General features: G+C 44.7%; 1 protein-coding gene across 1 annotated transcript in view; it reads right to left on the bottom strand.

The window, feature by feature from the left end:
• The window catches only part of ELP2 (elongator acetyltransferase complex subunit 2), a 127,156-nt gene that overhangs the window by 61,727 nt on the left and 42,583 nt on the right, over positions 1–22,846 (bottom strand). The window contains exons 5-6 of the mRNA XM_006021510.3: positions 19,159–19,236; positions 9,969–10,033 (exon numbers count right to left, since the gene is read on the bottom strand). Coding sequence (XP_006021572.1) covers positions 9,969–10,033; positions 19,159–19,236 — 143 coding nt within the window. The remainder of the gene's footprint in view (positions 1–9,968; positions 10,034–19,158; positions 19,237–22,846) is intronic.

Here is a 22,846-nt window from a genome sequence, read left to right as displayed (position 1 = left end):
GTTACAACACATCCAGGCATATGAAGCAGCAATGGGGGCCAAGCTCAATGTGAGCAGAAGCACCTGCCTCCCAGGGGAACTCAGAGACCTGTTAGACCTGGGGTGGGTCTCTGTCCCCTGGGAGGGAGCAAAACTCCTCAGGATAAAGTTCAGACCCAGAGCTGACTGGACAGAGAACATAGCAAAAGACTGAGGCCAAGGCTAAACAGAAACTGGGACTATGGAAATCTCAATGGGGGGCGCGTGACATTCATGAAGGCGGTGTTACTACTGAAATACTTATTTATCACTGTGGCAACAACAAATGTCTTTTGTGGTCTCTGAGTACACACTTTGTGTGTTCACTTCTCCCAGGGTGAAATTCTACAATTCTTCTTTTCTTAGACTAGGCTCTGGGCTGTAGTCCCCCATTTATCAGCCACACTTATCCCAGAAGGTACAAGTGGGTTCAAAAGCTATAGGACTTTCCAGCCCCAAAGCAGGACTTTTCTCCCAAGTATGGGAGAAGAAACAGCCACTACAGCAATTCTCTAGCTGCACTGGTACAGGTTAGGGACCAACTGGCTAAGCAGCAGCTCTGCAGAAAAGGACCTGGGGGTTACAGTGGACAAGAAGCAGAATGAGTCAACAATGTGCCCTTGTTGCCCAGAAGGATAATGGCATATTGGGCTGCACTGGTAGAAGCGTTGCCAGCAGATTAAGGGAAGTGATTATTCCCCTCTAATTCAGCACTGTTGATGCCACTGGAATACTGTGTCCAGTTTTGGGCCCCCTGCTACAGAAAGGATGTGGACAAATAGGAAAGAGTCCAATGAAGGGCAATGAAAATGGTTAAGAGAGGCTGAGGGAACTGGGCTTGTTTAATCTGGAGAAGAGAAGACTGGGAGGGGATCGAATAGCAGCCTTCAACTACCTGAAGTTTGGTTCCAAAGAGGACGGAGCTAGACTGTTCTCAGTGGTGGCAGATGACAGAGCATAGACCAATGGTCTCAAGTTGCAGCAAGGGAAACTTAGGTTAGGTATTAGGAAAAACTCGCTGAACCAGAAGGGTAGTAAAGCACTGAAACAGATTACCCAGAGAGGTGGTGGAATCCCTCTCCATCCTTGGAGGTTTTTAAGACCAAGCTAGACAAAGCCTTGGCTGGGATTACATAGTTGGGGATTATCCTGCTTTGAGCAGGGGGTTGGACTAGATGACCTCCTGAGGTCCCTCCCAACCTTAATTTTCTATGATTTTATGATAAGACAAAATGAAAAAGTGTCCTTGATAAACATATATTTGATAACAAGAAAGCTTAGAAGCTCAACCTGTAGGGCTGTGCGAAGCTTCAGTAGCCAATTAGATTCGGAGGAGATTCAGCCCGATTCAGCAGCCAAATTTCTAAATCCAAATTGAATCGGAAGCCGCTGAATTGATTCAGAAATTCAGAAGGCTTACAGCAAACAGAAACTGAGAAGAGGTAGGGGGATGGGATGATCTTCCATATATGGAAAAGGCTGAGAGGTGGGGAAAGACTGCTCTGATATTGATATCTGTAGCTGGGCAGCGACTATGACCTTTCTTTGAGCTCCCTACCATCAGCAGGGACTATCCCTGCTGCTTTCATCCCACTCTGCCTTAACACACACAAGTGATACGAGTTTTGCTTTCAGGAGTTTGAAGTACGCTTTCACAGAAATGCCTGAACCTATCTCCTTGAAACTTGGCAGGCTTCATGCCCTCAGAAAGGGCTACCATCCCTATTTTCAACCAAATCTGCAAAAAATTACAAAGTTATAGGTATTTTAGTGATTCCCCATTATAGTCTATGGCCGAATCTCCGAATCGGCACTGAATCTCTGAATACGAATTGGCCAAATCGAATTGGGATGATTCAAACCACCGAATCCAATCAGTGTCCCTCCAAATCGGCCGAATCCAAAGCAAATACTTGCTGCTTCACACAGGCCTATGAACCTGAATATAAACAGAGGTGTTTTTATTCCTACAGTGAAACCACACAAGAAACAAAGGACATGTTGACTGACAAAACAAAGTACATCTGGAGTACCAACTTCTGAAAATGCATCAGAGCAATGGCCTTAAATGCAGCATCTTTTTTAAACTGCAGAATAAACTAGAGTTCTACCTAGAATTCAAAACCATATAATGTTCTCAACTTCACAAATGTCAAGAGGCCATTGTAAATTAAGCAAATATCTGGTCAAGATCTTGTACCACTACTGGAAAGAGATAGGATCCAAAGGAAATAAACTGATATTTCCACCTGTTGGAGGAGCCAGAATCTGTGTGATCAGTATGCAGTTAATCAGAACTCTAGCTCTATCCCTGTAGTTTTCTGGCTACAAATGCAGGAAGGAAGATGTACATCAGATGGCTGGACCTCTTACTTTGCAATGCACTGAGTTTCCACGTGCTCTTCTCCCACTTACCATTCTACTCTTAAATCTCAGAGGAATGAGTTCTGAGAACTCAGCTGACTGCATCCCCATCACTGACCTTCTTTGCCTTGTTTGTAGCTAAACTACAGCTAGATGTCACAACCCAAAGTTGTGGTTTTTCTTGTTTGTGTGTGCTTCGGCATCGCTAAATCATGTTCCCGCCAAATTGCAGCTCTTTTGCACGGTGGAGTGTTCTGCTGCAACAGAGAACCCGCGTGCAGGAGCTTTTCCCGCCAGTTCGTGGCGGCTAGCTATTGGCTTGCTAGCCGTACAAAAGGCTTGGGTGGTTTCCGCCCAAATTGGAGAGAGAGAAAGCACGTGGAGTTCGGGAAAGGAGCGTGAGGATCTCTAAGCGCTGCTGATCCATATGAACCCAGCTTTTTCCTTAAGAGGGCAACAGAGGTTTAATTTGTCGAACCCACGGAGCTTCAACAACTCCACGGGACTTATTTACCGTCCCCTCAGAGCCTTAACGACTCCGAGGCAACTAACCTCTAGCATCTCCCCGTCGCCGATCGCAGCCCAGACGTATCCCTATCCTAAGAACCCAATTGTCGAGCCCACGGAGTTTAATAGCTCCGGGGAACCTGGGAACTGAGTAACACTCACGGAGATACAGCTGCTCCGTGGGAACGAATTCTTGAACCCCGCAGAGCCTGAATCACTCCGGGGTCAAGGAACCGAGTTTATTAGAGTCCTCCACCGAAAACTCAAGCGGAGCTGAGCCTGGAAAGCTGACCAGCCTACACCGCGACCACCTTGGGTGTAAGTAAATAATCTTTTCAATCAACCATTACGCCTCCGTGACTGATTCTAGCTACAGCGTACCATACCACACTGCAGTCTTTTCCAACCCCATGTACCCGGGCTACTAGCCACAGCCTGTGTACACACAAGAGACGGGCCCGGCTCACCCCCGGCTCGCACATGGCGACCCAGGCGAGATCGGAAGTCAGCCCGCACAGTAGAATCCTCCAGCAGAAGAGCACATGGAAGCTCTGTGTTAAGAGAGCTCTGGGTTCCCCCTCAAAGAGGTACTTACGCCACAGCTATGGTATACATAGTTTTGAACTAAAAACAAAGTTGCAGTCCAAAAATCCCCTGGACTATCACAATTACTTAAGACTCCTGGTAGTTGAGATTTATTCTCATTTTAAGAATAACCAGTCTCTAACAAAAATGGGTCCCACAGATCCTCTGCTGCTTGCTCGAACACATGCTATAATTCTTATTCTGTTAGAATGCCTCTCCACAGAGATGTGATGGTGAGGCACTATCACAGAAATAAGAGACTAAACAAAAGGTCTGATTAGTGCAAGTAGCTGGGGACCAGATCAAAAAGGTATTTAAGCAGCTAAGCTTCCATTGAAATCAGTGGACATGAAGATACCTAAATGCCTTTGCACATCTGGTCAGAATCTGTTATTCCAAAGAGGCACCAGGACTGTTTGAAGAGGTCTTATGAGAAGACAAATTTTGTTAAGAACACCTCTTTCCTATTTAGCATTCTACAAAGTCTTATACAGGAAGATGGGGTGAAAATGGCTAGTAAGCTGAAGATGAAAGCTAGCATTAAGTTCTAGGTTTCAATGACCTTCTGTGGCAATGAACTCCACAGTTTAATAACATGCTGTGTGCAGGTGGGAAATCTCTTCATTGTTTTTGAGTTTCACATCTTAACTTCAATGAATGTCCCCTCATTCTTAACATAGAATTATAGGGTTTGAAAGGGACCTCAGGAGGTCACCTAGTCCATCTCCCCTGTTCAAGGTAGATCATCTTTGGTCAAACCAATCCAGTCCGGCATTTCTCTAACTTGCTCTTAAAAAGATCTAAGGATGGAGATTCTTGTGTTACGCAACAGGGAAAAAATAAGTTCCTAATCTTCCTTAAGAACAAAGTCAGTGACATACTGTTCAAATCATTGGTCCACCTAGCCCTGTATCCAGGGCCGTCCCTAGGGGTCAGGGGGGGCGGAATCAGAGCAAGCGCCCCAGGCCTCATGCTTTGGGGGGCCCCACGGAGCCACGTGGAGCAGCAGCAGCATGGAGCTGGGTAGAGCAGCGGCTCTGCATCCATCCACTCACTACCTCCCCCCCACCAATGCTGCCACCACTGACAATGGCAGTAGCAGCTTCTTCAGGTCTGGGGCCCATGGGATCGGAGTGGGAGCAGGGCCCCACATGGGCTGATTTGCCCCGGGCCCCACACCCTGCTCGGGTCAGCTCTGCCTGTATCCTATCTACAACAGTGGCAAAAGTGGATGCTTTAGAGGGAAACCAAGTGAACTGGGTATATCTAGAGCAGTGATTCTCAACCAAAATGCCAGTGCACCCAGGGGTGCTGCAAGATCCTTTGAGGGGTGCCAGAAGGTGTGAGTAGATAAGCCAGACGTGAGGAGACATCCCCTAACAACTATGAAACTATTCATAGATTCATCAATAGTAAGGGGCTGGAAGGGACCTTGCAAGATCATTGGTTCCAGGCCCCCTGCACTAGAGGAAAGACAACTGGGGTCAGGTGACCACAGCAAGGTGACCACCCAGTCTCCTCTTGAAGATTTCCAGGGTAGATGATTGCACCACCTCTGGAGGGAGCTTATTCCACAGTCTGCACTCCCTAACTGTGAAGTTTTTCCTAGTGTTAAGCCTGAAGCGGGCTTCCAGGAGTTTGCGGCCATTACTCCTGGTTTTCCCTAAGGATGCCCTGGTGAACAGTTGTTTGCTGAGCCCTTGATGTACTCCCCTGATGTAGTGGTGAGATAAGCACATACTCAGACTACTCCCTGCCCGGTCATTCTGCACTGCCCCCACTACCCAGCCCCCCCCTGCAAGGAGGTAAGCACTGTAATAAATTAGTTTTTGAAAAGGGGTACCACTCAATTCACAAGTTATGAGGGGGGAGGGGTGCCTTGAATCTAACAAGTTTAAGAATCAGATCTAGAGTGATCCATAACCTGTCATACCCATCTTACCCTTCTTAAGATAAACCACGTCAATGCTTTCAATCTCCCTTCAGAGAAAAAGCTTTGCCTAAGGTTCATTCTTATCACCTTTCACTAAACCCCTTCCAGTTCTGCAATACTTGTTTTAAGATGTTGACCAATACTGCACATAATATTCTAGATGAGACCATGCACACAAGCCACTGGTATATACAAAAGGCACTGTGTTTTCAATATTATTCTCCATCCCATTACTTATGTATCCTAAACTTATCTTTTACTCCAGATGAGCACTGAGCAAGTTTTCACTGAGCTGCCTATAATGAGGCCTAGTACCTTTCTTGAGCCGAGGCAGCTAAATTTAGAACTCCAAAGTACACGTGTATTTTGATTTGTTTCCCTCTAACGCATGGTACTTTTCATGTATCAAGATTGAACTACTTTTGCTGCTTTGCTGCCCATTTACCAGGTTTAAGTACCTCAGAAGTTCCTAATGGTCCTCCCCTTGTCCTGACCAACTTACAGTTGCCAGCAAATTTTGCTACCTCACTACTCACCCTCTTTTCCACACTGTTAATACAGTAAAAGCCAAAACCTTAAGGCACTCTTGTTAACTTCTGTCATGATGAAAAATGACTAACCCTTATCTTTGCTTTCCATCACCTATTTCTGACTCAAGACCCCATGTCTACTCATAGCTTCTTTAATAGCTTCTTTAATAGCTTCTTATTTGTGACTCTGACAAAGTACCTTCAGAACGCTAAATGCCATATGAGCTTCAAAAATATAATCAAGAAACTACCTCAGTTCCTACTAGTTTTCCCCCAGCACTTTATTCAAACACTCCTCCAATCTCACATTCATTTTTGTGTGCTGACAGTCTGGATCTTTTTTGATTAACGAGAGCCTCATGGAAATGCTGAAACTTCTTTTTAGATATTCTGCTTTTCTTCGGCTTCCCTTTAGAGGCCTTACTACTGAAGCTTTGATGCAGAAAGAGCTCACTGAAAGACATTTTCTTCCCTGGGAGCAATCATTCTAAATCAACACTTTTTCAAGGATTCAAGAAAGTAAAAGACAGTTCTCTCTATACCCTTTCATTCTTGAGAAGGGATCTTCAAGGATTTGAAGTCTGCCCTCTCAATTTTAAAAACCTAGCTGCTTTTAGGAATAAGTCTTAAAGTTCAAAGAGTCTACCCCAATGAACAGTCTGATTCAACTACTGAAAGGCATCTGAAGCCAAAGAGCTTCCATTCCTCCTTAAAGTATGACACAAATGCCCTCCTAGGATTTCAAATGAACTTTCCCTTGCTAACCTCCACTCCATTCTTCTCGAGTTTCTTTTTATGCAGTGAACCTGAGAGAAATGGGTTCAAATCTAAACAGTCTCTGTTGAATGAAGAGGCAGAAGTGTCTTTACTAGGCCAGGAATTTGAGGCTATGGTCAAAAATCTGATTATTCTCTCATACCAAGTTCAACTGAAAGGGCCAAGATGAGGCATATTATTTCTTTCCAATAATATATACCCTGACCAAGAAAACAGCAGAAATACCAAAACCAGCAAAAAGTTAATGAACTGAAGGAGCCCACACCAATGTTGCAATTACAAAAGCAAAGATTCCCCTACAGCAAGGGTGTTAAATTCTTCTAGGGCTGTGGGCCAGATGTGGGTTGCTGAAGTGGATCAAGACTGACCCCTTGTTCTGCATGGAGCACCCATGGTGCCACGTTCAGCCTACACGCAGCGCACACCAGCCTCGGACAGAGTGAAAAAGTATTCCCCACAACTGAAAAGAATGGATGGTACTAAGAGACAGGACTCAGCTGCTCTTGCCATATGCCAAGTTCCCTTGCAAGCCTACTGGCCCCCTATTTACTGGCCCAATAATAAAAGTAACAGAGAAAGTTTTAGTATGTGTTGCCAAAACAAGACTCCCATGACCCCCCTTCCCCCTACCTCCATCCCAAAAAGAAAACCAGCAGTGATTTGCAGCACAAGTCCATACATGGGAAATGCCCTTTGGGCTCTAAAAATATAATCAGGAAACTACCTCCCTGAATGATGGAGATTTTGCACATGAGCATATTTAAGGTGCTGGCACATTCAGATAAATTATTTAGAAACTTCAAAAGAAGCTTGCAAGTTTGATCTAGCTAGAGATGAAGCCCCACAGCATTTATAACCCACTTAATGTTCAGGTTTCCTGTTAGGCAGAAGGAAGATTAAAGCAAAATTCCTCTGGAAAACTGTTCCATTACCAGCAGAAAAGCAAGCATGACGCTGAACACAGAAAGCACAATTTCTTCCTCTGGAGCTCTTGTAGGAAGAATGACCACGTCTTAGGACTTATTTTAATCCCCTTCACTTTGCAATTAAACGACAGAAATGCTTTCAAGTCACCCCAAAATTGTGTACGAGTAGGGCTGCCTGCAGACATTAAAGAAAAGCAGCACTTTGCTTTTAACTCAGTGCACCCTCACACTGAGCCTAGCACATGGCCAGAAGAGGCAGCACATTAGCTGGACCCAGCTCACCCAACATCTGCATAGATCGGGTACTTTAGATAGGTTTTTTGGCACTTTTATCTACAGCTGATCGAATCAGCTTTAGCTAAAAGCTCCAAAAAGCTCCGCTGGAGCACCTGATCTATCCAGATGCTGTGGAGCTGGGTCACCATAACGCACTGCTTTTTCCAGTAAAGCATGGGGAGGTTTGGGGTTTTTTTAAGTCTGCAAGCAGCCTAGAAATGGAGCTCCTTAAGGGCCCAAGTAACAGGACCACAGCCTGAAGGGTGGCCATGATGTCCCCTGGTGGCAACACAATTCCTGCCCCACTCTGTCTAACTAAGTACTCTCGCTTTTCTCCCATCTGCCATGCTTTGAATACATTTTATTACAGAAAAGAAGGCTATCCAAAAGTACCAGTGAGCTTTCTTCAGTTCTGTGTCCAGCAGGTTCATCTCAGACCCTGCTGGTCCCAACCTATCTCCTCTTGCTAAGTGGATCTTCCTGGCCCATCTGTGCCCCCAGGGCACCTGATGCTGTATGGTCTATTCGTGACCTCCAGCTGCTCCCATAGTCACACCCATGCCTTACAGATATCACTGCATATTCATGAACCAGTCCTCTTAGCTTTAGCCCACTGGTCACTCTTTGCTGTAGACTGCCAGCCTAGGCCCACTTTCTCTGGCCCAGCTTCCAAGTCTCAGACTTGTCTGACCCTTGGCCCATCTCACTCAGCTTGGGCTCTCGGCCCCTGGCCCTTGTCTCTTTGCTCGGGACCCCTGATTGCCCCATTTGGGTTCTGACCCTTAGCCCTCCCGGCCTCGGGCCGCCTCTACTGCCTGTATAGTTTTAAGGTCTTGGCCTTTTCAGTCCGTCTGTTGTCCTGAGCCCCAGCCCTCTGGTCCTTGATTCCAAGCCAGGAACTCTGTGGCTGCTTTCTCCTTAAAGTACCAGGAGGGCCTCCGGCTCCCTATTACAGCACCAAACTAGAACCAATTTTTAAGAGTCCTGAATTCACATAAGCATACTTTAAGCTTTCTGCATGCTGCTCAATTACAGTCAATTCCATGGCTAAAGGTACCTATGACCAGCAGTATCAATTTGGATAAACTACAGGTTTTTTTGTTTGTTTTTTCTTTCTTTTTAAATTTTAGCTGCAAGGGACTACAGAACTCCTTTACTGTCCCTTATTTAGACCAAGCAGTTCACCTAAATGGTATCCTATTATACATATAACTTTTCATGCAATGAATTGCTTCAAGGTTTTATCACTGGTTTCAAATCCCAAGTGTTCTTCTTCCTGCTCTGCAGACACTGAATTCAAAGATGCAAACTTGAAGATTCCTTATAAAAGTTGGAGTGCAGTTTTCAAAGGGTGGCTGAATAGCATTTACACATTCACACATTCCTCCACCCTGTAAGGAGACAAAAACCCAGTTTTTGTTGCACAATTACAATCATACAGCAATAACTAGAGGCTGCCCTGTGCATGGTAGCTACACTGGGCACCCAGCCATGTCACTTTGTCTTTGGAATAATATGTAGTTCACTAAAAGGAAAGGCTAAATGCTTCCATGTTACAAAAGACCTGGGATGTATATGTACACATACAGTATGTAAGAGAGACCTTGTGGACAGTCAAGTACCTCAAAGGTTCATTCACGAGGACACAGTACACAGAAAATAATTCTAGAAAAGTGTAATAATTTAAATCAAATTTATGAGAAGCATTTACAGATTTGTCAAGTGATATACTACCTATATGCTTAGCCCTTAAAAGGAAAGGGATGTTCAATTAACCCATTTCATAGGGAAATTTTCTTTTCATAGAGTGAACTATGAAAAACTCCCAGATGTATAGAATCTGACATCAGCATCATGTATCTGTAGTTCATAAATACCTGAGAAAAGACTGAACAGAATGGAAATAAGGCTAGTTTTATGCAAAAGCTATTTTGGGAGAGAAAACAGTTATAGAAGTTGTTGAAAAAAATAGCAACAGAGAGAATAGAGTGGGGGAGGGAGAGAGAATGAGAATTAATGTAATTCCAGACAAGAGATAAAAGTAATAATTACCTGTCCATTCTGTTGTACATACAAATTAATTTTGCAGTCATCACCACCACAAGCTAAGACTGGTACTAGGAGGAAAAAGGAAAAAAAACCAATTATTAGAAACTATCTTTGCAGCTAAAGTAGCAAAACTTATTATTCTGAGGTCTTCAGCCAAAATAAAAAGAATGAGCATAAAACAGTTAATATGACAAAAACAGAGTACACATGTTGTCCACTTTCAGAAGTTTTGTACTACTTTCTAACTCAGATACTTTATGCTGGGGTGGGCAATTATTTTGGGCAGAGGGCTGCTTACAGAGTTTCAGCAAGCCATCGAGGGCTACATGACAGGCAGCCCAGGGCAGATTAATATTAATTTTCTAAATTTTTTAGGGGCCCTGCAGCGCAGATAGAATGGCCTGGCAGGCCGCATCCGGCCCCTAGGCCGCATTTTGCCCACCCCTGCTTTATGCAGCTTATGTAAAATGAGTGATTTCCATAAAATAACTTTCAAGTTAAGCATCTGAAACAGAAATTGTTGCTAAGACACAAATGCTTTCCATTACAAATATCTGAAGGCTGAAGGGTGGACATACTTAACTGAGTCTCCAGTGTATCCTTAAGTCCAGGTACTGGTGCTCCTAAGGCTTATAGACACTTAGAGATGTCATTTCACTTGCCTAAACTGCAGTTACCCAGCCAGAAGTGCCAGTTTTTGTACTTAAGCAGAGTTTGCAATTCTGAAACTGAGCCATTGCCTTCTGCATTTGATAGGTATTGGATAAAATAGATGGGGAGCTTTGAGGAAGTTTCTACCCCACTGGGGCCAAAGGTCCAGACTACAACTCCCTTCCAAAGCACCATCCACCTTGCTGAGATACACATCTAGCTTGATCTCTTCCTCTTCTCCCTCACTTGGTTACCCAGGGAACCAGCATCAAAACCACGGCTGGAGAGGTGACTGGATAATACCTAACCAATGGACTGATTAGGACACTGTGCTAAGGAGCAAAAAAGGTATGTTTAAACCTGCACTGGGTTAAAAGGGCCTAGAACAGGGGTGGGCAAAATGGAAGAAATGGCTGATGGCCAGACTCCATTTCCAAGCAGCCCCTGCCCACGTCGCTGCAGCCAGTTTCCATAGAGACCCCAGCAGTGGTGGCACCCTGACAGAACAGGGCCAGAGTTTCCATGGAGGCAGGACCTAGCAGTGCTGGCAGGTGTGGGAAGCTGCTCCATGGCCAAGTCTGGGATCTTGCAGAGGTGACAGCATGGTCCTGAGCTGGGGCAGAGCATCAATCCACTGTCTGCCAGCAGCTCAACCCTGACTCTGGACCACACTGTCACTGCTGCAAGATCCCAGCCCTGGAGCAGCTCCCCGCCCAGCTGCATTACCTGTCAGAGCTGCTGGGGCCAGTCTCCATGTAAACCCCAGCCCCACGCTGTCATGCCCTACCATTCCATGGAAACCAGCTGCAGTGACATGGGCTGCTGGGAAATAAAGTCCAACATGAGTCGGATCCAGCCTGACTGGACTTTACCGCCCCAGGCCTATAACCTGGATCTCCCACATTTTACTGAGCAAGTGCCCTAACCTGGCATGCTCAGTTGCTGTGTGGGGCACAGGAGCTCCAGGCACTCAGTAAAGGGTGGTGCTGAAACAAAAGCAAGGAGGCTTGAGCCTCCAGCTGCATAGAGCAGAGTGGGGGCAGGACATCGCTGGAAGAGGTAATATCAGGTGTCACTGTCAAGGACCAGGTTATCCCCTCCTTTGCCATGTAGCTGCTAAATTCAGGATTTTGGATCTTCATTTACCATACAAAATTGCAGTAGGTACAGGGCTAGGGAACGGTTAACTTGGCTACTGGCAGTGACACGTCTCTTGAAGTAGCATCCTGCCCCCACTCTGCTCTGTGTGGGTAGGGGGCTCGAGGCGCACTGCCTCCATTCCAGTGCCCCAGGGTACAACTATTAGATACACCTCTGATGGGAAGGGATGAGAGCAGCATCCGGGGAGCAGGGTTTATCTTGTGGCACTGTCAAAGACTATCCACCACTGCACTAGGCTATTGAGCTAAAATAGGGCTGTCCAACTTGAGAAGCACAGGCTGCATGCAGCCTACAAGGGTTTGAAATGTGGCCTTTGAGGTCCTGCCTGGCCACCACTCTCCCCTGCTGCTGCAATGGCTGGGGTCTTCAGGTTCCCCCTCCCTCCTCTAGCTTTGGTTTCCAGCTCCCTGGTCCTGAGGGCAGTGTGGCAGGAGGGGGCCATGCTCCCCATGTTGTAAGCGCGGCAGAGGGGAGCTAGGCTGCCCACATTGCAGGAGGACAAGCAACCCAGACAGTCCATAGGTCTGCGCAGCATGTGGCCCCTGGATGTCCAAATGTCACATGGCCCTTGACCAAAACATAGGAGGACCACCTTCTTTCTCCTCTCTGACATCTCACATACAAGGTTGGGGGATTTGCCCAGCTACAATTTCAGGACTTCCAGGTACCATGTTCCTACTCAGCCTTACTGAACTTACTCAATAGCTAGGTGGATGCTTGTGAATCCATGCTGCACCTGAAACAGAATTGCAAAATGTGCCTAAGTGCCAACAATGGCATTTATCAAAGAATCACAGAAAATTAGGGTTGGGAGGGACCTCAGGACATCATCTAGTCCTATCCCATGCTCAAAGCAGGACCATTCCCAGCTAGATTATCCCAGCCAATTTATGCCACTGGATAAGTGAAATAGGATATAGCCTTTCTTCTTTCTGCATCTCCTCATCTACAGAAGTTTATAGCCTGATACCCTAAACAAAAGACTCAAATTGCAAGTAGCAAACCAATGAGACGAAACAGAAAGATTAAAAGATTGTATTCAAAATAAACCAGCATCAGAAAATGGAAATTTAACCCTAGCTCAGCTAAAAGGAACCTAAATTACAGAACACAATATGCAAGGAAACTGAGACTTTAGGACTCTATGCAAGAAGGCTACAAAAAGTATTTGTGTAACTGCTGAACCCATAGGCTTTAAATGGAATCATGACTGAAGACAGCAAGGCTATAAAGTAGAAAAACAATCCTTCTGTATCATCCCTAACCACAAAGGACTGTGAGGAGATAAACGGAGTCCTACTTTTTTTTTTTTTTTCAAATAATGAAGATGAAGCACTTTCAAGGGCTGAGTTATTAAAGGAAGTCACCAATGAGTTCAGGAAGAACAAGTCAGCAGCAGGCCTGGATGCTATTCATCAAAGAGAGTCCTGACATGCTAGCAAAACATTCAGTCCTTCAGAAAAATCAACACGCATACAGGCTGGAAGGTGGAAAACATACCTACAGAAACAACCCTGGGAGTTATAACTTACTAAATTCTTTCCACAACTAGTAAGGTAACTAAAATACATGCACGCACACACACCTCTACACAATTAAAAGCAAAATTATAAGAATAATGCTGATAGGGGCAAAACCACCAGGTGTCTCTAATGCACAAGAATATAGCAAATAAATGAGTATATAATGAATGAAAAGGGAAAAACAGCTGAAAAAGGAAGAGATTCTCATGAAATGTTTAGACCGTTTAAAGATGTATTCCTAATGAAAAGAAAATAACTGTGTCTGAGGAATAAAATACTGCAATGGATAATCTGGCAGAGAAACAGTTGAGTTGGAATAAGTGGCTCTGCAAAGCTTTTCCATGGCTGCTCACTTCCAGATTCCAAGACTTATCCAGGAAGGTTTACTTTCAACTAGTCAAATTAAAATGAAAAGATTTCAAAGTAAGCCAAGCTTCTTGGGCACACACACGGTTTCCACTACAAATAACTGACAGCTGAAGAATGGGCTGAGGTATTTGAACTTGGGACTTATCCATTACAGCTGTTCTTATATTTGCATGAGGTAGCAAAAGGGTTTGACAAAACCTCACAAGATGGTTTATCAAAGCCTTTAGGATGGCAGTCCTACCATATGTACTTTAGGAGAGGAATTCTGCAAACTTCATGAATTCTGCCAGAGAAAAACATTCTTCGGCAAATTTCTCAAGATCCAGAAGACAAATCCCAGAGCAATTCCTTGATTACAAGTCAACTAATAAAGTGCTAAATTACATTCATGATTCTTCTACAGTTTGTTTGTTTTTTTTAAGTGTTCTTTTGGCTCTCCTCTGAGGACTCACTATGCAAATAATGGTTCACTACGCATTCTCCATCACCTCAAGTCATACAGAAGTCATCGAAAAAGTTCATACAGAACTGACATCATGAAACTTTTAAAATAATTTCAATATTAAAGATACAAGTTATCTATAAATTTGGTTTTGTCTCAAGTTTCAGAAAGCTTTCTTCCTGAAGGATTCTAAACAGTTATACACTACAGAAAAAACAAAAAAGGGGTAATTTTCAAATGCCCCTAACTCATGCTACTGCCTGCTTACTTTCAACTTAACTTTTTCAACTTCATCTTGTCTTTCTTCAAAGAGCAAGTCTTGCATGTTTGGAAGGGGTAGTCTATATTTCTTCTGTAAATCAGAAAAGTTGTATTTTTAATGCAATTGTCAACAGAGCGTTAGAGACTCCAGAATGACTCCATAGTCATTTATCAAAGATATTGTTTTACTAAATTATTAAGTCCTTTATCCTCCTATTACATCAGTGGTACCCAGACTTTTGGTCCCAAGGACCAGGGCATTTCATCTGGCCAGCAGGACTTGAAAATTGATGGTGCAAGAGCAATGGCAGCATTAACTGCCATCCTTCCCCCACCACTAAATTTGCAGACCCATGCGGAGCCCCGCAGGCCAGATGACATGGTTCCATGAACACCGCTACATTAAACTGTCACATTAGCTGACAAGATGATCAGCAGAAAAACTTTCAGTGAAGCTTCCATTTAAGCTATCATCAAATTTCCAAGTTAACCTACTTATATAAAAGGAGCAGTTCAAGCCTCAGAGCTATTTAAGATTCAGGTTGATAGCACAAATCTCATTACACTTGGTTCAAGTTTTTCCTCAGCCAGCTACATGACTAGAATTTTTTTAATTATATTTTTATGGTTCAAAATCTAAATTATTTCTTGACAATCTTCATAATGTAGGCCAGACCATTTATAACTAGGTTCAAAAACCTTAATACATGTATATTAACACATGATTATATGTTGGTATAATCCAGACTTGAGTAGAGAAGTTATTATTTAAAAGAAGGCCCAACTTGCCCAAAAGTGTCCAAAAGGGTCCATTTTAAAAACAGACAACTCATTTAACAATTTAGTTGAAAACTCCTTCTTTAGTTTGAGGAGGTTCTTTAAATTGAGGGGATATATTATCCTGATATAACCACAGGACTTCCTTGCCTTAAGTGCCATTTTAATCTGCCTTAAATGATAGAGATGCTCTAAGAACAAGATATTAAAGTATTTAAAATTCAAAAATTCAGGCCTTACACGTAATTTCATGTTTGGATTTATTTTTAAATCCTGAGGTTTGTAACTTAAAAAAATCTTCAATCATAGTTTCTCATTTATATACGCAACATGCCTCCAGTGCTAAATTGATACAGTCCTCTAGGGTACTACAAAGAAAAATTCTAATGGGTACAACAGCATACCAAACAAAACTAATCTACTGTTTCACAGCCTGAATTTTAAGTAGAGGCAGTTCTCCTAATTAATATGCAGTATAGGCCCTATATTTCTGACTATAATTCTGACGATAGGGTAAAAATAATGCATTTTACCTTCCACCCTCATAAGCTTTAAGTCAACAACTATTTATCCATGCAGTTTACAGTAAAATTGCCAACTGCATTAGTTATTCAGAGTATGAATAGATTGCTTCTGATAATCACACACATTCCTGGAAGAAAACATCAGTATTCCTGAACTGAACAATACATTTTAGTACATTCTAGAAAATTTGAATGCATCAAACATGTAAAGAATACCTGTTGCTCCTCTGAAGGCATTACAGTAAAAAACTGTGTTAGATTTAAATACGTCTATACTTGCCTTTTTAAAGATTTTATGGTATACCTTAACTATGCTACATGCAGCTTGCACAACAGGGCCTGCTGGGTTGCCACCTTACAATCAATTTTTCATTCAGTGTTTGCACAAATATGCTCCAGCACAGTTCTTTTATTTATGGTCCATGGGCAGCCTGGAATAGTTCAGCTAAGGAATTAGATGACTCCGTTACACACCAACTAGTTCATCTGCTATAAAAAAGCAACTTCCTCAAATCCAAGATGTCTGTCACCTTTATTATTATTTCATATTAAAGAATGTCTTCTTCCATAAATATTTAGAGAAACAAGCAACATCTACTGAATTGGCCACATAGTTGGAAGAGATGTTAGACAACTTTCTGGGCAATTGTACCTATACTTACAGGCTCACTACCCTCCTAGTCGCATGAGCTTTTGATAGCAACATTCAAGAAAGATACCATCAAAAAGTTCAGTAGCAGAAGCAGGATCAAGCACCGGTGCCCAACTGCTTTGTACAATTTTCACTCTGTACATTATCTCCCCCCCTGAAGATGCAGAGAGAGGTAGTCTGAAGTCAGGCAGAAGGCAAGGTAGAGGTGCAACTTATGTTATGATTCAGTTAGTCTTTAAGGTGTGCCTCTATCCTGTCTTCTCCCTCAAGAAGATTCAGCTACTGGATCCAACTACCTTCCCATCCTTTTTTCCTCAATGTGGTTTCCCCTTTAAATATACACCTCTTGTTAAACTATTTCTATCTCCCTTGCCGCCTCCTTCTCCCCTTCTATTTCCTTGTCTTCCACTCCCTGAAACAGACCCTTCCTTTGTCTCTGCTTTATTCCATCCCAACAAAATCCCACACAAAAATTCACCACTCCCACACAAACCTTAACCTTTTACAATACATGAAGACTACCCTTTTTGTTATATCCTTCTTCTGCCCTCTGAGTCTTTCTTGTCTACTAATATGCTAAGATTTGGGACAGGCACTCTCTTACTCACTGTGGCAGGGCACTTGGGGTGGCTGACTGGGAGTCATCTGACCCAGGTGGGGCCAGGTCTTGGGACAAGGCAAAGGTCCAGGTGGGGCCACTGCCAGAGAGGAAGGGGTCAGAGAATCTGAAGCCCAAAATGAGGATGGCTGTGACAGACCCATCAGATGTAGAGGTGGGTCTGAGACAGTGCTGAGACCAGAGGGCCCAGGAGAAGAGCCAGGGCCAGGGGTAACCTGGAGGAAAGAAAGCTGAGTTCAGAAGGGGGCCATATGAGAGCCAGTAAGATCAGGGCTTAGAAAGAGAGAGCTTGGGCCAATGGAGCCCAGAGCGGTGAAATCAGCAAGGGGCCAAGGAGCTTGTAGCTAGGGACAGCATGGCTCTGGAGATGGAGATCAGGGCTTAAGCTAGTCCTGGGTATAACCCAAAACTGCCCCCTACTGGGGTCACAGTGGTGGGACTGCTCATGGCAAAGCAGCCTCTAGAAAGTGCCACCAGGGCCAAACCCCAAAGGGCGAGTCTGGGGAGCCCTAAAACCCTAGCTCCCACTGCCTTGCAGGTTACGCCTTGGGGGGGGAAAGGCTAGGGGAGCACACCCCAAAATAAAAACAAGAGCAGGACCAGATGGTCCAGTGGCCTGGCAGGGGCCGGAAATAGGGCAGTGGGACCGGAAGGGTCCAGCAGCCCAGCGATGTTTAGGGTTGAAAGGGACCTCAGTAGATCATTGAGTCCAACCCTCTGCCCTGAGCAGGAAAAAGTGCTGGGGTCAGCCAGGTGCTGGTCCACTCTCTTCTTAAATACCCCCAGCATAGGGGAGAGCACCACCTCCCTTGGAAGCCCATTCCAGATTCTGGTAACCCTCACCGTAAAGTTCTTCCCGATGTCCAGTCTAAATCTGTTCTCTGTCAGTTTGTGGTCATTGTTTCTAGTTACCCCAAGGGGCGCCCTGGTAAACAGAGTATCTCCTATTCCTTGCTGTCCCCCACCTGATGATTTTGTAGATGGCTACAAGATCACCTCTCAGCCTTCTCTTCCAGAGGCTGAAAGAGATCCAGATCCCTCAAACTCTCCTCATAGGACCTTACCTGTAGGCCCCTAACCATACAAGTAGCCCTCCTATGGACCCTCTCAAGGTTATCCACATCCATGTGAGAGACCAAAGGGTCTGGCAGGACAGACAGAGGTCAAGAGAGAGACCGGAGAGGGGCTGGCTGAGAGGCCTGAGGGCCCACAAGATGGCTGTATGATGGACCAAGGGTCTGAGGGCCCAGAGGAGGGCTGCGTGACTGTAGGCATGTGACAAAAATGTCCACTATGATGCCATCTGTGATGTATGGGGCATGGTGAAGGGAAGGTATGGAGCCATGCAATTAGCCCATAAGACAAAGGACCACAGCTACCAGGTGGTCATTAGAACAAGACCAGGTCTGGGAAGCCCTGGGGCGGACTTCCTTTTATAACCATAAAAGACATCAATGTGCAGTGGGCAAGCAAAAGAGAGACTGTTCCCAGAGTGATCAGGCAAAAAGGGAATTTTGGGGGGCCTCCAGGGGTTTACGGCCACCCCTGGGGTGCCAACCTGCTACACTCTCCATTTGTAAAGCTCCTAGCTAAGGAGACTTCCAGGAGTTATCATGATAAATAACAGGATACAGTTAAAAACAGATCTTGACACAGGAAGCTTTACTACCTGTGTTATTCAGGAGGTTAAACAACTCAAATGGTCTTTCTAGTCTTAAAAAACACAACTCTTAGACAATTACTTTAGCATCCTAAAAGTATGGTTCCTCCCTTCACAAGAAACTTCTCTCTCACCTGTTTTCCATAGAGCACTCGCTATTTATACTGTAGGTTTATGAATCTATACGTATATATATTTATTTATATGACACACTATTCAAAGGTAACTGGTTTTTTTGCCTCACAATGTAACCAAAGATATCTATTAGTATAATATATATCTCAAAAAGCAAGGTTGAAAGAATTACAACTACCCAATGTTGTCCTAACTATTTTGGGTAACATTCTATAGAAATCTCTGAATATTTACTCAGACAGTGTTAGGCTCAGATAACTTCCTTCTTATAAGAGATCTATTTATATAATATGCATGTCTAAAATTAGCTACATTAAAAACATTACTCCTCTGTTTTTCAAAGCACGCGTCTGAAATGATGTGAAAGTATTTTTCTTCTCTCAAAAAAATAAGTGTTCATGATATGCAGCCATACTTACCATCGCTTGCAGGCAAGAAGGATAAGCAGACATCCATAACAAATCCATTTCCAAACTGCAAAGTCTGAATGCAGTTAGCTAAAAAATGAAAACAGAGAAATTAAACACTGTATGAAGAGATGGCAGACACCTATATCTGCATTGCTTAAATCTTTCCATTACAATAATGTTCTTTTTATTTTCAAAAGCTCCATTACTTTTACTGTTTGCAGGAGGAACTCCTTTAGCTAGTCCAGGGGCACTCAACCCCTAGTCCACAGGCCAGATTCATCCCACAGCATCATGGCATCCAGCCCATCAGGTTCCCCAGGCATCCAGAAATTTGGTGACACGAAAGTGGTGACATCACTCCCTTACTGGCCCAATTCCAGACCCCTGGGGAGCCCTGTGCCCTGTGTATTGGATCAGGTACCCAAACCCAGCATGCAGGGCTAGACAGAGGCAATGCCAGGCCCCAATCCCAGTGTGGGAAGCTGGGAAGGGGTGGTACCCCAGGGCCTGATCCCAATGCACAATGCAGGCAGGAGGTGGTGCTGGACCTGATCCTAGTGCTTGGGCCTCCATGCAGCCCATGGACCCGCCCTGTACCACTTATCTGGCTCACAGAGACAGAAGGCTAAGCACAACTGTATAAGTCCCATGAAAAGCCAGTTACACTTTTGGCTGTGTTATCTTTATCATGTCGTTAATGTTGTGGAACACGCATCACATAACTACTCCCACTGTGACAGGAAGGCCCAAAACCCAAAAGAGCAGTTCACTACTCATAGCTGGCACAGATTATAGGAAAGTAAGGCTGGAAGGGACTTTATGGGATCATCTAGTCCAGCTCTCTGCTCAAGGCACCATCATCCCAGACTAAACTATCCTAGTCAAGTGCCTCCCTAACCAGCTCTTAAAAATTTCCAGGGATGGAAATTCCACAATTTCTAAAGGTGGTTAAGCCTGTTCCAATGCTTAACCACTCACATAATCAAAAAGTTCTTCCCAGTCTCCAAACTAAATTTTCTATGCTGCAGTTTGAGGCCACTATCAGTACTACCATCCCCTACAGCCACAGAGAAAAATCAATCTCCCCACTCTTTATAATTGTCCTTTAGGTATTTGTGGGAGACAGTGTCAGAGGCCTTGCTCAATTTATGGTACATTACTGCTTACTCCCATCCACAGAATTCATCACTTTATCATAGAAGCAAATCAGGCTGGTCAGAAATGAGTTGTTCTTGGTGAACCTATGCTGGTTGCTTCTGATCACCTTGTTCTCCTCCAGGTACTTGAGGACCTGCTCTATGATCTTCGCAGGTACTACGGTCAGAGTGACTGGTCTGTAATTCCCTAGACCCTCCTTCTTCCCTTTCTTAATGATTGATACTATATATTTGCCCTTTTTCTAATTATCCAGGACCTCATCTGACCTCCACAAGCTCTCAAAGAAGATACCTAAAGACTCTGAAATTGCCTCAGCCAATTCCTTCAGTACCCTAGGGCAGTGGTACTCAACTTTATCCCCCGCAGGCTGGATGGGCAGCGCCTGGTCCAGTCACAGGCCGGATACTGTGATACTGTGCAGTAACCAGGGCCAGCAGGTGGCCACCATCCAGCAAAGTGGTGGGGGGCAGCCCAGCCCCACAGGTGGGGGGAGAAGGAACTTTGCCCAGCCCCACAGGGGGAGTTGGGAGGGATGTGACCTGATCCCATGCAGCGGGGGAAGCTTGACTCAATCCTGTGGGGAGGAGAGGGCATGACCCAGCCCCAACCCATCCCTGCAGGGGGAAAAAGGGACATGGCTAGATCCATGGGAGGGGAAAAGGCTCCAGCCAGCACCCCCCACCAGGGAAAACAGGATGTAGCATGACCTGGCTCCACAGGAGGAAAGGAGGCATGACTCAGCCTCATGGGAGAAGGGGGCACAGCCTGGTTCCAACAGGGTGCACTGGGTGTGGGAATTTGACAGGGACGAATATGGCCATATAAATGGCCACTGCTGCCTTGCCACCAAATTTCCTGAGTTATGGGGAGCCCTGCAGGCAAGATGTGATGGTTCCACAGGTCGCATTTGGCTCAGGCCGGGGGTTGAACATGCCTGCCCTGGGGTGTATCCTGTCAGCCCTGCTAATTTTAAAACATCTACTTCTCTAAGTGATCCCTAACATGTTCTTCTACTACTCTAAGCTGTTCATTTCCTTCCCTATCCTTGCAGCCAGCTGTATGCATCATTTAATACAGGGGCATCAAAGATACAGCCCACAGGCTGGATCCAGCCTGCAGAGAAATATTATCTGGCCTCTAGTGCTGCCTGTGGCTCTCAGTGTAACCCACAGGCAGCATGCACAGTGCACTAGATCGGTGGTTCTCAACCTACTTGTCATAGTGGGCCACACTTGCAGCTCTCAAGGTGTTATGTGGGCTGCACCCAACTTACTTCCTGTGTATCCATTTAAAAATATTTTCTATCTGTTATCTAACAGTGATTCAATACAAAACAATATTTTGTAATGCCCCTCATTTCTACACTGTCAAATGTCTTTATTTATTTTTAAACAAGATGTCACATGGGCCGTAGCATAGTGCTGATTGGGCTGCATGAGGCTCACAGGCCGCAGGTTGAGAACCACTGCACTAGATGGTCCTATGTAGATGCCTGCAAAGGGGTGGAACAGCTGCCACATGCAGCATAGCCCTGCTGCAATGGCGTGCAGCTTCAGGGATGTGCAGCATGGTCCTGTGACAACCAAAGCAGGACCATTATGCAGGGCCAGCCCATGGGTCCTGTCCAGCCTGTGGACAGGCCCCACACTCTCTGGTCCACAGAGCAGGATAAGTGTGACACCACTGATTTAAACAGCTGCCTTCATTAGTGAAGACTGAAGTAAAAAAGGCATGAAATACTATAGCCTTCTCTGCATCATCTGTAACTAGACTGCCTTCCGCGTTCAATAAGGGACCTATACTTTCTTTGGTCTTCCTCTTACTTCTGCCATATTTGTAGAATCCCTTTTTATCATCTTTAACACATCTCTTGCTAGTTGCATCTGAAATCATGCCTTGGACTACCCGATTTTCTCCCTGCATACCTACGCTATATTCTTATAATCTTCCCCAGTAATATGACCAAGTTCCCACTTTTTTTACAATTCCTTTTCGAGTTTCAACTGTCTATTGAAACTACTTTCATTCTTCTGTTGCACCAGGATACCATGCTCCTGTACCCTTAATACAACCTCCTTAAAGTACAGCCATTTCTCCTGGACTCCTTTCCCCTCTGACTTGCCTCTCAGGGAATCCCACCTACCAGTTACCCAAGTATGTTATAGTCTGCTTTTCTAAAGTCCCATGTCTTTATTCTGCTGCTCTCTTCCTTTCCTTCCTCTCCTTACAATCTTGAATTCTATCATTTCATGGTCTCTGTCACCCAAGCTGCCTTCCACCTTCACATTCTCAACCAATCTTCCCTTTTCATGAGCAGTTTCCTCCCTAGTTAACCTCTCCATCATACCACCAAAGAGTTCTCCAAGAATTTGCTGGACTGCCTGTGCATTGCTGCCTCCCTCCCAGCAGATGTCACAGTAATTAAAATGCCCCATTAGAACCAGGTCCTGCAATCTGGAAACTTCAGCTAATTGTTTAAAGATCTCATCCACCCCTTTCTCCTGGTTTGGAGGTCAACAGTAGACCCACACTGTGGCAT

This window comes from Alligator sinensis, unplaced genomic scaffold, assembly GCF_000455745.1.
Source record: "Alligator sinensis unplaced genomic scaffold, ASM45574v1 scaffold386_1, whole genome shotgun sequence".
NCBI lineage: Eukaryota > Metazoa > Chordata > Crocodylia > Alligatoridae > Alligator > Alligator sinensis.
The sequence above is the reverse complement of the archived record's forward strand: the minus strand, read 5'-3'. Positions and strand labels throughout refer to the sequence as shown.